Source organism: Hibiscus syriacus, unplaced genomic scaffold (genome assembly GCF_006381635.1).
Source record: "Hibiscus syriacus cultivar Baekdansim isolate YM2019G1 unplaced genomic scaffold, ASM638163v2 tig00110257_pilon, whole genome shotgun sequence".
NCBI lineage: Eukaryota > Viridiplantae > Streptophyta > Magnoliopsida > Malvales > Malvaceae > Hibiscus > Hibiscus syriacus.
The window spans coordinates 19,038-33,022 of record NW_024062648.1 but is presented as its reverse complement, the minus strand read 5'-3'; the positions used below and the strand labels follow the sequence as shown (position 1 = coordinate 33,022).

Below are 13,985 nucleotides of genomic sequence, written 5' to 3'. Positions count from 1 at the left end.
TAAAGTCACAATCATTGAGGAAAAGTTTCATTTTGATCACCATGTCCATACATAGTTAATAACAGTTGAGCTGATGTGGTACATTCATATATCGTTTTCTTTAATAAATCAATATCTAATAAGATACAACCGCGGAGCCACGGCTTGGTCAGGGTATGTATCTATCTTGAAATCTGAATTTTTTTCGATTAATTATTTATTTTACTAATGGTGCTCACCTTGAAATTTTTAGTATACATCCTAAAATATAAGTTTTTCTTAGATTAGTTATTTATTTTATGGACGGTACCCACCCTGCAATTTTATTTATACTCGTCCTATTTAAAGATTTTACGTTGTTAATATGTATGTATTCAACTTAAAAAATATTTCTGAATTCACCACTTAAAATAGATACGCGTTTTATCATCCTATTGGTAAGAAAATAAGGATAATAAGAAAATCTTACGTGAAATTCGAACTTATACAGTCTAGGATTTAACCATGAAACTAAATTAATTTTTTTTATTAAAAATAATAAACTATAAGATTAGAAAAATACGAAATTATATATATATATACACACACAAATTATTAAAAATCTATTACTTTTTACCATTAATTGGTTCAATTCAGAAAAAAATTCAATTTTTTCAAAAAATATTTAATCACTAAAATGAACTTTTTTAAAAAAAATCTTAAAGACAAAAAGGAAATTGCTATAAATATGCAAAGCTTATTTTTTTTAATAAAAAACATTAGTTCTTTATCCCATGCAAAGACGTCAAACACGCCGGAAACCGAAAATTGTCGCCCGAAAAACGTTATCGGAGCAAGAGTCGCAGCACCTTAGTCATGGCTCTTGACCACAGTCACAGGGCAGGCACCGTTGTTCACCACATAGTTGCTTACACTCCCCATTATAGCCCTGAAATTGAATATATTTATATACGACATTTACATTTTTAATTTATCATATTATTTAAAATATTTTTTTGTCTTAATATCCCGTACGAGAGTTCTCTCTATTTGGGTAAAACATGCAAATCGTCCCCGACTATAGGATATTGATTTATAGAGTCCATTGACTATCAAAATTTATAAAATGGTCTTTAGATTATAGGATGTTGTTTTGTTGAGTCCCCCAACTATCAAAAATTACAAAATGATCACTTGATTATTTCTTATTCCATATTCGTCCTTTTTTGTTAAAAAATTGACGATAGTCTGAGCTGGATATTAATCTCCTGTCTGAGATACAATAAAATCTGATCTTAGAATCTTAAACAACTATCATATCTCATACAATAGATTGATCACATGATTATTTCTTATTCCATATTCGTCCTTTTTTGTTAAAAAATTGAAGATACTATTAAAAATTACAAAATGATCATCTGATTATTTCTTATTCCATATTCATCCATTTTTGTTAAAAATTTGACGATAGTCTGAGCTGGATATTAATCTACTGTCTGAGATACGATAAAATCTGATTTTAGAATCTTAAACAACTATCATATCTCATACAATAGATTGATACCCAACTCAAATTGTCATTAATTTTTCAACAGAAAATGACTTGCTTGGAACATAATGAATAATCAGGTAATCATTTTGTAACTTTTAATAGTCGAGGGACTCAACAAAGTAACGTCTTATAGTCGATGAACTATTTTGTAACATTTAAAATAGTCAGGAGACTCAATAAAGTAATGTCATGTAGTCGAATGACCATTTGTGTACTTTATCTTTTGTATTTATCAAAATTTTTAATATGCTATCAAAAAAATTTATTTGATGAAATGTTTAGACCTTTTAAGCTTGCCGAGGCCTCTATTTCCTACAATCATGCAGGTGAGAGGGATAGCGTCAATGGCTTCACATAACTGCTCACGTGGATCACCCCAATATACTTTCATCAGAACATCAACCTGACAATCATACACAATTTTCAGAAAAATAAATAAATAAATATATTTCTTAATACATTTAATTGTAAATTCCACAATAATCGTTTTATTTGATTAGAATATTTTATAAATAATTGTATCGTTAAATATTAAACTGAATAATGATATGATTTGATATAATAATAATTTTAATCCTTAAAATTTATATAGTTTATAAATTTGATCTTTATTTTAAATAATCCAGTAAATTAATATTTAAAAATCCCATCGTTTTAATCTTTTTTGTTCTCTTAAATTACTTATTTTCCTCCTAAAAATATTACATTGCTTCGAATTAAAACAATAACAATAGAATATATAAGTTTTGAAGATTAAAAAAATTGTTATTATAAGTTATATTAAATATGTATTTTAGTTTTCATAAAAAAATAACCCTATTTATAATAATATTTCAAAAAATCTATTCATAATTTTTTTAAAAAAAATCAATATTTTTATTACTAAACTCATGATTGAAGTTGATGAAAGATTTGGGGTGAAGAAATGTTACATCTTTTTCCTTAGCAACGCCGCTAACGAAGTCTACGATTTCAGGGTCATGCTTGACTCCATACTTCTTCATGATAGCAGCATCGGACAGCTCCATCAAAGGGATAAAAGCTTCAATAAATAGATCAACAAATGCTCATTCAACACAAACATTACTAATATGTTATATATTTATCAAGAAACTCAATGGTTTAGTTGTAAATATGGAGAGGGGATTGAGTGATCAAATTGTTAGAGCTTGAAAGTTGGATAATTGAAGCATTAATCATTGTTAGAGGTTTAATGTCTGGGTAACCGAAACGTTAGCACTCCAAAAAATTAGTGACCAAAACATTAACTCCCTAAAAGTTGGATCATCATTTAAATAATTTTCCGAAAAAGAAAACAGGAGAAGGGAAGATAATATACGTGAACCGGTGACTTCCCAGAGCTGCATCTCGCCCTTCTCGTAATGCGCTTCGGGCCGTATGATAATAAGGATAAGATGATCCCCTTTCCGGATAACGTTTTCCATCGCCCATTTTAACGCATTCTTGCTACTCGGCGAGAAGTCCATAGCCACCCCGACTCTCCGTTCTGCCGCCGCCATCTCTCTTCTCTCTCTTCTTGCTAAGGGGGCTTTTTAGATTTTTTGTCTAATGCTTTTTTCCTCTTACGGATCGATCTGTGACGAATTTTGCTGAGAAAATCGCAGTGTTTTTTCCGGCTTCAAGAATGGAGAACAGGGGAATAAATAGGGAATCGATGAAGATGGAAAACGGAAGGAGCGTGAGTTTAGTGAAAGAACAGGGACGAGATCCGGAAAAGGTCTTTGGGGAAGCACACGGTTTGTGTTTTGGCGTATGGTGTTCCGATCATTTTGAAACCGCTCGATGGAGAACCGGAAGGATTTTGATTGAGATCGAACGGTGACGATTGTGGATGTTCCATAATGCATGGTGATTATGTTCGTTGGTTTAATTGCTCTGAAACTCCCTGTATCTTTGTTTCTAACAATTGTAACCCTCTACCATAATTCCATTTTTTGTTTGTTTGAAAATAACAATATATTCAAAAACATAAACAATTTCACGAATCCAAACAGAAATATCATAATCAAACTGTATGGGGTTTAGTTTACGGAATATAAAATTATTTTTAAAAATAATTACTATAATATATTATTATTGAAATATTATTATACTGTTTTCTTTATTTAGTAAAAATGTAAAATTATAGTGTTTAGTTAGACGGATATAAAATTACTTTTGAATGCATGTTTTACTTAATTATCCTTGTGATCTATATATATATATTTAAAAAGTTAAACTTTAGTATAAAATTATAAATATTTGAATGATAAGTCATAGAAATATTTTAATTATTATATTATCTAATTTTTTTTTTATAAAAAAATACATTTAATATATAATTAGTAAATTGAACTTATATTTTTAAATAATTTTCGTAAGTATCGTATCTATTTATATAAATATAATATGAAAAAAATAATATTATGATCTCAAGTTGACAAAGATATTAATTTTTAATGTATAAGATCTATTTTTAATAACTTGAAGTTAGATATCAATTTAAATAATTATATTTTTACAATAATATTATTTGTCACATCATAAAATGATAAATAATTAATATATTGAATATTAAAAAATATAAAATAATTCTAAATAATCAAATTTATTGATATTTTACTAAATTAAACTCTTTGAATATTATTATCATGTTTATAATTTTGAGTAAATGATAAAAATGAGAATCGAGAAGGATCATTATAAAAGAATTCATTAGTTTAGAGGTATTATTGTCCAAAACGGTGGGAATTATCTAGTACTTAAGAATTTGTTCGTGGGAATGCAATTCAAAAAAAAATAAAATTCTTTTGATAATTATATTTTCTGCGAACCAAATGTCTCCTAACATTAAGGAGGTTGTGTAAGCATAACGAGCGAGTAGGGATGGGCATGGGACTCGAACCCGACCCGATCGGGTAGGGTTTTTTTATAAAACAAATTGGGTTCAGGTCGAGTCAGATCGGGTTTTTTTAAGGTGATGTTCGGGTCGGTTCGAATTCGGGTTTAGGGTGAAAAATATCCCACTCGACCGACCTGAAAAAATATAATTTTACCTTATATATTTATGAATAATTACAATAATACCCCTCTATATATATTTTTTCCCCAATTAAATCACTGTTTTTATTGAATAAAAATAATATTTTTTTATTATTTCGGGTCGGATCGGTTTTAGATTTTATCTCAAAAAGTTAGGTTGGGTTCAGGTCGGGTAGATGATATATATTTTTCGGGTCGGGTCGGGTGAAGGATGTAAAGTTTTCGGGTCGGGTCGGGTTGGCCGAAACCCGACCCATGCCCAATGCCCATCCCTGCGAGCGAGGGCATTCGTCGCATCATTGACCGATCAACGCATGTGTTGAACAAGGAAGTTTGCATACAAGTTAAGAGTGGCCCGAGCTTCGGTAAGGATAGAACGCAACACAAACAAATCACGACGATGATCTTCGAGTTGAGAACGACATATTGACACTCAATAATGCCAGAAGAAGCAACAAAAATAAGTGACATTCGAGCACCCACACCGACTGCGTGTGATTCAATGTTTTCTATTACTTTCGCATGCCACATCATCTCTTTAATAATAGATAATGGCGTTGTGCCCACTTTATAACAAAATCTATAATTTTCTATTATATAACATTTGAGAGTTTGATGTCTAAAAGGATCATTTTGATATAGTTTAATGTCTATTTATGAATTTTACCTTATAAAATAGTAGTGAATATCAATGTTTGATATCTACTTTCATCTAATGCAATTTTTTTAAAATTTATATTTTTTAAGACTGATGAATGAGTGAAAATTAACATGTGAAATTATCTTATTTTTTAATTAAATATATTTTTATTTCCTATTTTAATATCGAGTGTTTGTTTTCAATCACTCAATTATCCCCTAAAACTCTGTAAATTTAAAAAAAAATTAAAAAAATTGAAAGAATATATATATATATATTCAATTGGGTTAAATATAAACTTTTATTACAAAAATTAGATCGAAAGATTTTTTTAATTTAAATTAAATAATAACTGGTGGAGAAATGTAATATTAAGATCACATCCGAGACCCCAACCGTAAATGCCAAGAAACATCGCAGATTAGATGATGCCCCCCTTGACCATGGTGTCGTTGAGGCCATTGGTGTCTCTCCTTAGTGCTAACAAACGTCGTAATTGTGAAATAATTAATTATTTTTCTTGGATAATTATGTTAAGAACGTAGTATAAAGAAGAAGGGTGTCGGTCCACTAAGATTTGGAAATTTTTAATATCAATATGAATTGATCTTTAACCAAGAAATGTATAAAACAAGAAAATTAAAAAATGGAGGGTTTATAATATCCAAGTAAATTAAATTAAATAAAACTAAAGTAAAAACAATAAAAATAGAAAAAGTAAATTGTAGAAAAATCAATGATAAGAAATAGCCTTTAGCTTCGCTTCGTTTCAATCTGTCTCGATCACTGAAATAGATTTTACTTCGGATACTCGTTGGTTACAGTCTACAAGAACCAACCCTTGTAAATTGCTATTTTCTCTAGTTAACTAATTTCCAAAGCCAATCCTCGAAATCTAGCACTTGTTTGGATTAATATCGACTATCGATATTGACGCCAATGTTGGTTTAAGAACTGGAAAAGTTCGTTCTCGGATTATGGTGTCTCAATGAGAATCGAACCCGATCTTGATTTCCCTTAGCGGACTGCCGCTAAGCTTGTTCTTAGGGAATTGAACTTGCTACAAGTCGATTATCCTCCCCAACTGTAGATCAAAACTTCGATCAAACCAACGCACGCTTTTTGGATTGAAAGTGCTAAGATGTTTGAAGGAAGGTTGATTGCCTCCCTTTGTATGCCGAAAATCAAGAAAGAAATCTGAAGATATAAAGGGCTTCTGTAATTCTCACGAGAATGGACTGAGTCTTCGCTTAGCCGTCAGCTAAAGAAAAGTTTAGCCAAGCATGCTAGAGATCATGCTTGGTTGTAGAAAAAAGAAGATGATGAAGAAAAAAAAGCAGAACTAATTCTATACTGAATTCTAAACTTTTACCTCCGTCAAGCTTCACCCTGAAGGGTATTTATATCTTGAGAAAACCTAATGAAAATAAATTACTAATCCTCAAGAAAATTAAAACACTTAAATTCCTAATAAATAGTAAACTAAAAATCCTAAAATAAATAATTAAAATCCTAAGCAAAATAATAAAATCTAAGATGTTTGAATTTAATTACAGCTTTTAATTCCTAAAGAATTGTGCTTGGATTGATCTTCTAAACAGAGTTGGCGTCAGCTTCTCCCAAAAAAAAAAGGAAAATCTCTTTAATTCACCTTTTAATTGTTGTTTCTTAGAAAATAGAGTCCATCACAAATTCGAACATAAATAACCCAAATTAGCACTATAAAAGGAGTTAACACGGATTAATTAATAATAAAACATTAACCAAATAAAATATTCATCAAATTTTCCCTCACTTATTCGATGCTTGTCTTCATGCATGCCTTAATCAATTATCAAAATCTCAAATCATTAATCTTTCATCTCAGAATGTACCAAGGAAAACCAAATAAGATAACGATTCGGAAACAAGATAACAATTAAGCAAATAGACATAACTAGTAAGAATTTTAATATAAATTAAATGAAGTAATAAATAAGAATCAAACATTTATGTTTAAACTACTTAACTCACAATGGAACATAAATGTTGAATAAACATCTAAATAAATTAAAATACCATGAAAAATATAATCCAAACACAACATTTTAAACCCAACAACCCTAGCTAATTTAATTAGTTTATGGTTGGGTTCAAATCATTCGAAATTATAAACCAATCATTGAATACATCGAAGGGAAAGAGAGAGAGAAACTAAAGAGAAGATGATGTGATTCTTCTTCGTTGTCTGCTAGCTAAGATTGAGCAGCGCGTCGTGTTAAACCTCCATCAATGGATTAGTGCAGTCAAAGTTCGTCCTCAACCCTCTTATGACGATTGACGACTGACTCTCATGGTGAGAAAAGATGGAATTAGAGTTTTTCTTTTTGTTTTTCCTAATTGTGCGAGTATAGGGTAATCTAACGTTAGAGTCACTTTTGTTTCAATTTTGTTCAATTTTTCATCATCGGAATTTAAAAGATTATGTTTCGATCATTTACGTTATTGACTTGTTACAATTTGGTCATTGATCAAATGCGAAAACGAAGTATTTCAGATTCCCCGGTTTCTCGGCTTTCTCTCTCTTCACGTTCATCCATTCATTAGTGATTAAATTTGGTCATTTCTAGGGTTAAATGTTCTAGTATTCAATGTACATTTTTTTTAAAAAAAGGAACATGTTTGTCTGAGGAACAATTCAGTCACTGATTCAAGAGCCTAGTAGAGTTTGATCCATTTTTCTTAAAATACTCATATCTAACATCTATATCCGTATCCGAGATGTTTTTACATGGATACGGATATGATTGTTCAAACATACGGAACTCGGGGTCGGGTCGGAGTAGCATATGTATCATCTTCCTTTGAGATCCACCATCATTGAGAAAGGATTCGATTGGGTCGAATCGACTTCTTTGTTAGCTGTCTCTTCATAGACGGAGATCGTTGATGTATGTGTCTCATAAGCATCATTGGCCTTATCTTCAGCCACTTCGACTCCTCCCGGGTTTTCTTGCAATTGAAGGCAGAACTCGAGGTTCCAAAGCACGTCGCCGATCGAAGGCCGATCGATCCCTTGATCCAATAAACACTTTCCGGCTATCTCCGTGTATATCTTAAGGCACTCCGGGTTAATCTTTCCCTTGAGATGTGGATCGATGATATGATGGAGTGTTCCTTTCCTTTGGCAATGCTGAGCGTAATCGGCCAGACTAACTTGTTCTTTCGCCAAGCTCGAATCCAGTACTGGCCTTGCGCACAATACCTCGAACAGGACTACTCCAAAGGAGTAGACGTCGGATTTTTCGGTCAGTTGTTGTCTACGAAAGTATTCAGGGTCCAAGTAACCGAAGCTACCTTTCACCATTGTACTTACGTGAGTTTGGTCAAGATTCGAACCGGTTTTCGATAGTCCAAAATCGGAAACTTTCGCGACCCAATTCTCGTCTAATAAAATGTTTGTAGTCTTAACATCTCTGTGTATGATGGTATGCCTTGCCCCAGTGTGAAGATAATGAAGTCCTCTAGCAGCTCCAATGCATATTTCCAATCTTTGCTTCCAAGACAAGGGAGGCTTATTAGTCCGGTACAAATGTTCCCTTAATGTCCCATTAGCCATATAATCATACACCAATATCATCTCCCCGTCTTCTTCGCAAAATCCGATCAACGAGACTAAATGCCGGTGCCTGAGCTTCGAGAGCATCTCGATTTCGGTCTGGAATTCGTGAACGCCTTGTTCCGAAGAAGGGTTTGATCTTTTGATAGCAACTTTAGTCCCTCCATCTATAGTACCTTTATAAACCTTGCCGAATCCTCCGACACCGATAACATGTGATTCACTGAAGTTCTTGGTTCCATTTTTTATATCCGACAACGAGAAATGCCTGCAGAGACCGGCGGCAATATTCATAAGGTGGCTTCCGGTACTCGGTTTCCCGGTCGTTCCCGATTTACGGGAACTTCCGTAATCAGGCAACGGGTTGACGGTTTTGCCAGGACCAACATTATGCTTCTTTTTCTTAACAAAAACAACCAACGCTACCACTAAAGCACAACTAGCAACCCCTCCAGCAACCCCACCAATCAGTTTTCCAACTTTAGATTCCGTTGTTGCAAACTGTTTCTCCGCCGCTTCGGCATTAGTAAGCATTTCCGACGGCACCGGATTCGGACCGGCCAAATTATCTTTCGTGTTGTTAACTTTGTAAATCTCCAATCCGTTAAGGATCGAATCGTAACGCTCCGGCCTAGAACGTTCGTCGGGATGCAATGCCACCCAGATCTCATTGGTCCCATTTTGAACATAGATTGCATAATCTTTATAAACCGGCATGCCCAGAGAGCCAGACCATGCAATCACATCAGCCCCAAGTTGTGCTGTTTGATTGTTAAGAAAAATATCAAACACTCTTTCATTGATTCTGGTAAGCAGAAACTCACAAAAATGTAACCTGACAACATATGTGAAATCTTCATCAACCTGAAAGATCCAAGTAAGGTTGTATTTCTGATTAACTTTCGAATCCGGTCCCATCGACCGCGCCGTACTGTACACACCAACCGGGGCAATGTCTTCCTTTACATCCTCTGTATATTCAATCTTAACCTTTTTATCGGCCTGAGAAGTGACACCAATGGCGGAACCGAACAAATACGGCGAGTCGTCGTACCATGCTCGAGTAAGGCCAGAATCGTTGTTCGGTGTGATGAACTGTCCGCCTACGTTTAACCGGAACATCGTTTGCAGATTTGAGCTTTGCAGATCAAGAGTCTCACTACTATATCCAACAAGAACAGCAGGCCGGTTGAATATATCAGGCATAGGGATCACTTCAATGCCATTGATGAAACCATATGACTCTTTACCGGGAGTGATCGTAACGTTGAGATTGCCCGATCCGGTCGACGTCAAAGAGAATTCCCTTAATATATATGCCTGTGTGAACGCTTTTGCGGTCACGGCCGCGCTGAAGTTATGAAGAAGCGTGACCCCGTTGGCGAAAACGGAGAAATACGAGCCGAAAGGGTCGAGGTTGGCGTAAGTAGTGGGGTAAAAATGGAGCCGAAGCCATAGGCGACTGTTCGTAAAGATCGGGAACTTGTACGACGTCGACGATGATCGGAAAATCCGAGCATTCATGTATGGAACTGTCGATGGCAAAGAAGGGTCCTGGAATTGAGCCGCGGCGGCTTCCGTATCATCTTTCTTTCGGATGAAGATAGAAACTTTTGGTCGGGAATCCATTTTCGTCCGTCGGAATCGGTGCCGTCTTCGCCGCCGCAAGAAAGGACGTAAGCCACGGGTTCGGATTCGGGGCCATTTTCTGCAAGAACATGAAACGTGTTCATGGTGAAGGAACAACAACAACAGAGTGCGAAAAACAAGGAATTGGAGATGGATTTCATGTTCGAGAGAATAATTGGAAGAGAAGAAATGAGAAAAATGGACAAAAGCAGGGGACCTGCAAATCCTCTTTAATTCAAGAAAATCATGAAATCCATAGATTTTGTTGGGAAGCTTGGAAGAGATAAAGGTGAAGAAGGATGCATGAGGGACGTCAAAAAGAGTGGTGATTATTTGAGAGTATAACGTAAAATTTTGCTCTTCTTAAGCTTTTAGGCTACCATTTTTTATCTTTTTCTTTTTTTAATATTTCGAAAACCATAAATTGAAATATATTTAAATTTTGAGTTAATTACGCTACATGCCCTCGTTATGATGATATATATGTCATATCATTTAATTATTGATGTGACACGTATTGTATTATTTATTTTAAATAACGTGATATATGACATATCATCGTTTTAAGTGATCTGACATATTCATATCTTCACCTTAAATAATGTGATATACTTATCACAGTATCATCTTGAATAACGTAATATATATCACGTTAGTAATTTAATATATCTGAAAGTATTACATCAATGATATGTGTTATCATTGATTAATTAATAGTTTATATCTATTTATTTTAATAAAAATTTAAAATGTTAAAAGTTAAAATATTTTAAAGAAAAGAATATAAATTAAAATTTCTATTTAAACTATCCTAGATATCGTTAAAGGGATTTCTATTTTTTGGATTGTAAAATTAAAGTGAAGGAAATGAGAACTAGATCCTAACAATCTCGCCATTGAGTCTCTATTCTGTTAAATATAATTCAGTTAATGGTGGGATTCATCTTTGTGCCGAGCTCTTACTCGTGGATGTTTTCGCGGATGATGTGTTAAAGAGGATAAGGGAAGTTGAATAACTTATTCAACAAGGTAAATTCCATGAAGGTTTGGTTGTTGACAATCCTTAACGGATTGGACAAGTTTTGTCGACGATAACTTTATCAGGTGAAGATGCAAAGGCGTATGTTGAAGAGATTTGGCAATGCTTGCTGGATGATGAGGTTCGGAAGATGGGAGTTTGGGGGTTGGGTGGCTTTGGGAAAACAAGCATATATACGAAAGGTTATAAACAATCAACTCTTAAAAGAGACAGGGAAGTTATATATTGTGATTTGGGTCACTGTATCCAAGCAGATGAGCATTCCTAAACTACAGAAAGACATTTCAAGTAAACTCGGAGTAACTTTTTCCGGTGATGAAGATGAAATAACAAGGGAAAGCATGTTGTTTGAAACTTTTTCTCGAAAGAGTAGGTTTGTGATGATCTTGGATGACCTATGGGAGAAGATTTCCTCTGAGATTATAAGAATTCCTGACCTGTGTACCGGTAGTAAATTAGTGTTGACAACGCGATCATTGGATGTGTGTCGGCAGATGGGTTGTAAAGTGATTAAAGTAAACCCTCTTGAGGAAAGGCATGCATGGAACTTATTCTTGGATAAAGTACGTGTGGATATTCTAAATATTCCAGTATTAGAAGCAGTTGCAAAATCAATTGCTAATCGTTGTGCGGGTCTATCCTGAGCAATAGTCATTGTAGCTGCTTGTATGAGAGGCATTGATGACCTTTTCGAATGGAGGAATGCACTAAACGAGTTAAGTGTTTACAAGAAAAGTGTTGGGTTGGAAGATGAGGTGTTCCGTCAGTTGCAGTTTAGTCATGATCGTTTAAAGGATCCAAAAATTCAACAATGTTTCCTCAGTTGTGCGTTATATCCTGAATATTTCAGCATCAGAGAAAGAGAGTTCTTATTCGATTTTGGATTGCAGAAGGACTTGTAGAAGAAATGGATAGTAGGCAGGCAGAGTTTGACAGGGGTTGCACAATAATGAATAGACTCTTGAATAATTGTTTGTTAGAAGTTTCTACTCTTATCAAATATGGAAGACATGTAAAGATGCATGATCTTGAAAGGGAGATGGCATTACACATAACAAGCGTGAAACCTCGATTCTTCGTAAAAGCTGGCATGAGATTAACAAATCCACCAGATGAACAAGAGTGGAGCAAGGATCTGGAGAAGGTTTCATTGATGGGGAATTGGGAGTTAGAAATTGTGTGTCCCTTGGAAATGCCACCACCAAAATGTCCAATGCTAACGACACTGTTGTTGTCAGATTGCGGTATAATGAGTATTCCAGATGGATTCTTCAATCATATGCCTAGACTCAAGATTCTTGATCTTTCAAAAAATCCCATCACGAGTCTGCCCGATTCGATATCAAATTTGAAGTTTCTCGCTAGGTTATCACTTTATCACTGTCTAAATCTAAAGAAGGTGCCATCGTTGTCGAATCTTCAAGTTTTAAAGGAGTTGGTTCTTGAAGCAACAGATATCAAGTCTGTCCCTCATGGGATGAAAAATATGTTGAGTCTCAAGTACCTAAATCTAAGTTGGAGTTGGAACCTTATTGTGATCCCCAATGGAATTCTGTCGAGTCTTTCTTGCCTTCAAGAGCTGATCGTTGGTGATACGTTGATAAGAGGAGAAGAGGTTCATGGATTGAACAAGTTGGAATTCCTTGAAGGTCGGTTTTATGACGTGCACGACTTAAATATGTATGTCCAAGCTTTACATGATCGAGAAGAGCCTTGTGAATACCAGATTCGTGTAGGCGAAAGAGGACTGGCGGTGACATTTAATTCCAGGAAATACATTGAATTATGTGGTTGCAATATCTATTCCAATCAGAGTATGCTTCCACGCGACATTAAGGAACTGTATATCAAGAACTGCTATTTTGATTGTAGTGAAGAACACCTTTTCTCCAGGTTTATCCAAGTCTCACTCGGCAACTTTTCCTCTCTCAAATTTCTTCAAATATCTGATTGTCGAAATGTGAAGAAGTTGTTCTCTCCAAACTGTGTGCCGCTACACTTACAACAGCTTAGAGTTTGGAACTGTGATGAACTAGAGGAAATAATAGCATCAGAACGTGAATGTTGGAAAGCGGAATGGTTACGGTGGAATTTCGTCTACCAAACTTAAGGCAACTGGAATTGATAGATCTACCTGAATTGAAGAGCATTTGCGGTGTCGGTGGAGTACTGGTGTGTCAAACTCTGGAAGAAACCCGGGTAGAAAATTGTCAAGTTAAAAAGGATGCCTTCGAGTCTTCCCCAACTTGATAATCTCCAACCATCTGGACCTCTCTCTCTCAGTATTTATCTAAAGCCAAAGGAGTGGTGGGAATTAGTGGAATGGGATCATCCCTTCACCAAGTCTCTTTTGGGGCCGTTCTTGAGGTCCAACTGGTAGTGTGTAATCCAGACATATAGTTAAGAGCTGTATTCAACTGATCAGATGCTGCAATACACATGATTATATTTCATGTTTGTGTTGATTGAGCTCTTTAGCATAGGGTGGATCTCTCATGTTTCTGTTGATTCTGTGAAAGGAGTGCCG

General features: G+C 34.7%; 3 protein-coding genes and 1 pseudogene across 3 annotated transcripts; 2 read left to right on the top strand and 2 right to left on the bottom strand.

Moving 5' to 3' along the window:
* Window positions 1-795: 795 nt before the first annotated feature.
* Window positions 796-3,046, bottom strand: LOC120114945 (universal stress protein PHOS34-like). Its single transcript, XM_039135713.1, has 4 exons — window positions 2,850-3,046; window positions 2,443-2,552; window positions 1,795-1,913; window positions 796-907 (listed from the first exon to the last, which is right to left on the bottom strand). The coding sequence occupies exons 1-4, from the start codon at window positions 3,028-3,030 to the stop codon at window positions 829-831; spliced, it is 489 nt and encodes a 162-aa protein (XP_038991644.1). The 5' UTR covers window positions 3,031-3,046; the 3' UTR covers window positions 796-828.
* A 4,931-nt stretch (window positions 3,047-7,977) lies between these two features.
* Window positions 7,978-10,580, bottom strand: LOC120115035 (annotated as a pseudogene).
* Window positions 10,581-11,529: 949 nt separating this feature from the next.
* Window positions 11,530-12,102, top strand: LOC120115034 (probable disease resistance protein At4g14610). The gene has a single exon (XM_039135808.1). The coding sequence runs from the start codon at window positions 11,530-11,532 to the stop codon at window positions 12,100-12,102; it is 573 nt and encodes a 190-aa protein (XP_038991739.1).
* A 24-nt stretch (window positions 12,103-12,126) lies between these two features.
* LOC120115033 (probable disease resistance protein At4g27220) lies at window positions 12,127-13,568 on the top strand. The gene is made up of 2 exons (XM_039135807.1): window positions 12,127-12,213; window positions 12,309-13,568. The coding sequence occupies exons 1-2, from the start codon at window positions 12,127-12,129 to the stop codon at window positions 13,566-13,568; spliced, it is 1,347 nt and encodes a 448-aa protein (XP_038991738.1).
* Window positions 13,569-13,985: the final 417 nt, after the last annotated feature.